Here is an 868-nt window from a genome sequence, read left to right as displayed (position 1 = left end):
AACAAGAGAGCTCCCCGGGTGGGTGCCTGCAGTCCCGCGCCTGGCGCAGGGAGCGGGGCAATGGGCAGGGGACACCCCGGGGCGTGAGCTGCCTCTGCTCTAGGCAGCACCTTTGGGGGCAGCATCAGAGCCCAGGGAGGGGGCAGGGGGTCCCTGTGGGCTCCATCCTGTTCTATCAGGCAAAGGGGCTTCCAGGACAGGGGGTTTAGGGATGGCACCCACCTCTGACAGTACAAATGTCCCTCCCGCTTTGCCCAGGTGAGAAGGGGGACCGCGGCGAGCGAGGCATGCAGGGCAAGTTTGGCAAGACGGGGGTGGCTGGCAGCAGGGGCCACGCAGGGCCCAAGGGGCAGAAGGGCAGCATGGGCGCCCCGGGGGAGCACTGCAAGAGCCACTATGCTGCTTTCTCGGTGGGCCGTAAGAAACCCCTGCACAGCAACGACTACTACCAGCCCCTCATCTTTGACACGGAGTTTGTCAACCTCTACGACCACTTCAACATGTTCACGGGCAAGTTCTACTGCTACGTTCCCGGGATCTACTACTTCAGCCTCAACGTGCACACCTGGAACCAGAAGGAGACGTACCTGCACATCATGCACAACGGGGCGGAGGTGGTGATCCTCTATGCCCAGGTGAGCGACCGCAGCATCATGCAGAGCCAGAGCGTCATGCTGGAGCTGCAGGAGAAGGACGAGGTCTGGGTGCGGCTCTACAAGGGCGAGCGTGAGAACGCTGTCTTCAGCGATGAGTACGACACTTACATCACCTTCAGCGGCCACCTCATCAAGTACAGCGGGGACCCCTGAGCCCCGCGTCCTCCCTGCTCCTCCTGCCCTGGGGCGGGCGCACGAGGGGCCCCTGCCAC

General features: G+C 63.5%; 1 protein-coding gene across 1 annotated transcript in view; it reads left to right on the top strand.

The window, feature by feature from the left end:
* Positions 1 to 809, top strand: part of LOC104500971 (complement C1q tumor necrosis factor-related protein 1-like) — a 1,464-nt gene extending 655 nt beyond the window's left edge. Inside the window, exon 3 of the mRNA XM_010144700.1 lies at positions 259 to 809. Coding sequence (XP_010143002.1) covers positions 259 to 809 — 551 coding nt within the window. The remainder of the gene's footprint in view (positions 1 to 258) is intronic.
* The last annotated feature ends 59 nt before the right edge of the window (positions 810 to 868 follow it).

This window comes from Buceros rhinoceros, unplaced genomic scaffold, assembly GCF_000710305.1.
Source record: "Buceros rhinoceros silvestris isolate BGI_N320 unplaced genomic scaffold, ASM71030v1 scaffold30851, whole genome shotgun sequence".
Taxonomy (NCBI): domain Eukaryota; kingdom Metazoa; phylum Chordata; class Aves; order Bucerotiformes; family Bucerotidae; genus Buceros; species Buceros rhinoceros.
The sequence above is the reverse complement of the archived record's forward strand: the minus strand, read 5'-3'. Positions and strand labels throughout refer to the sequence as shown.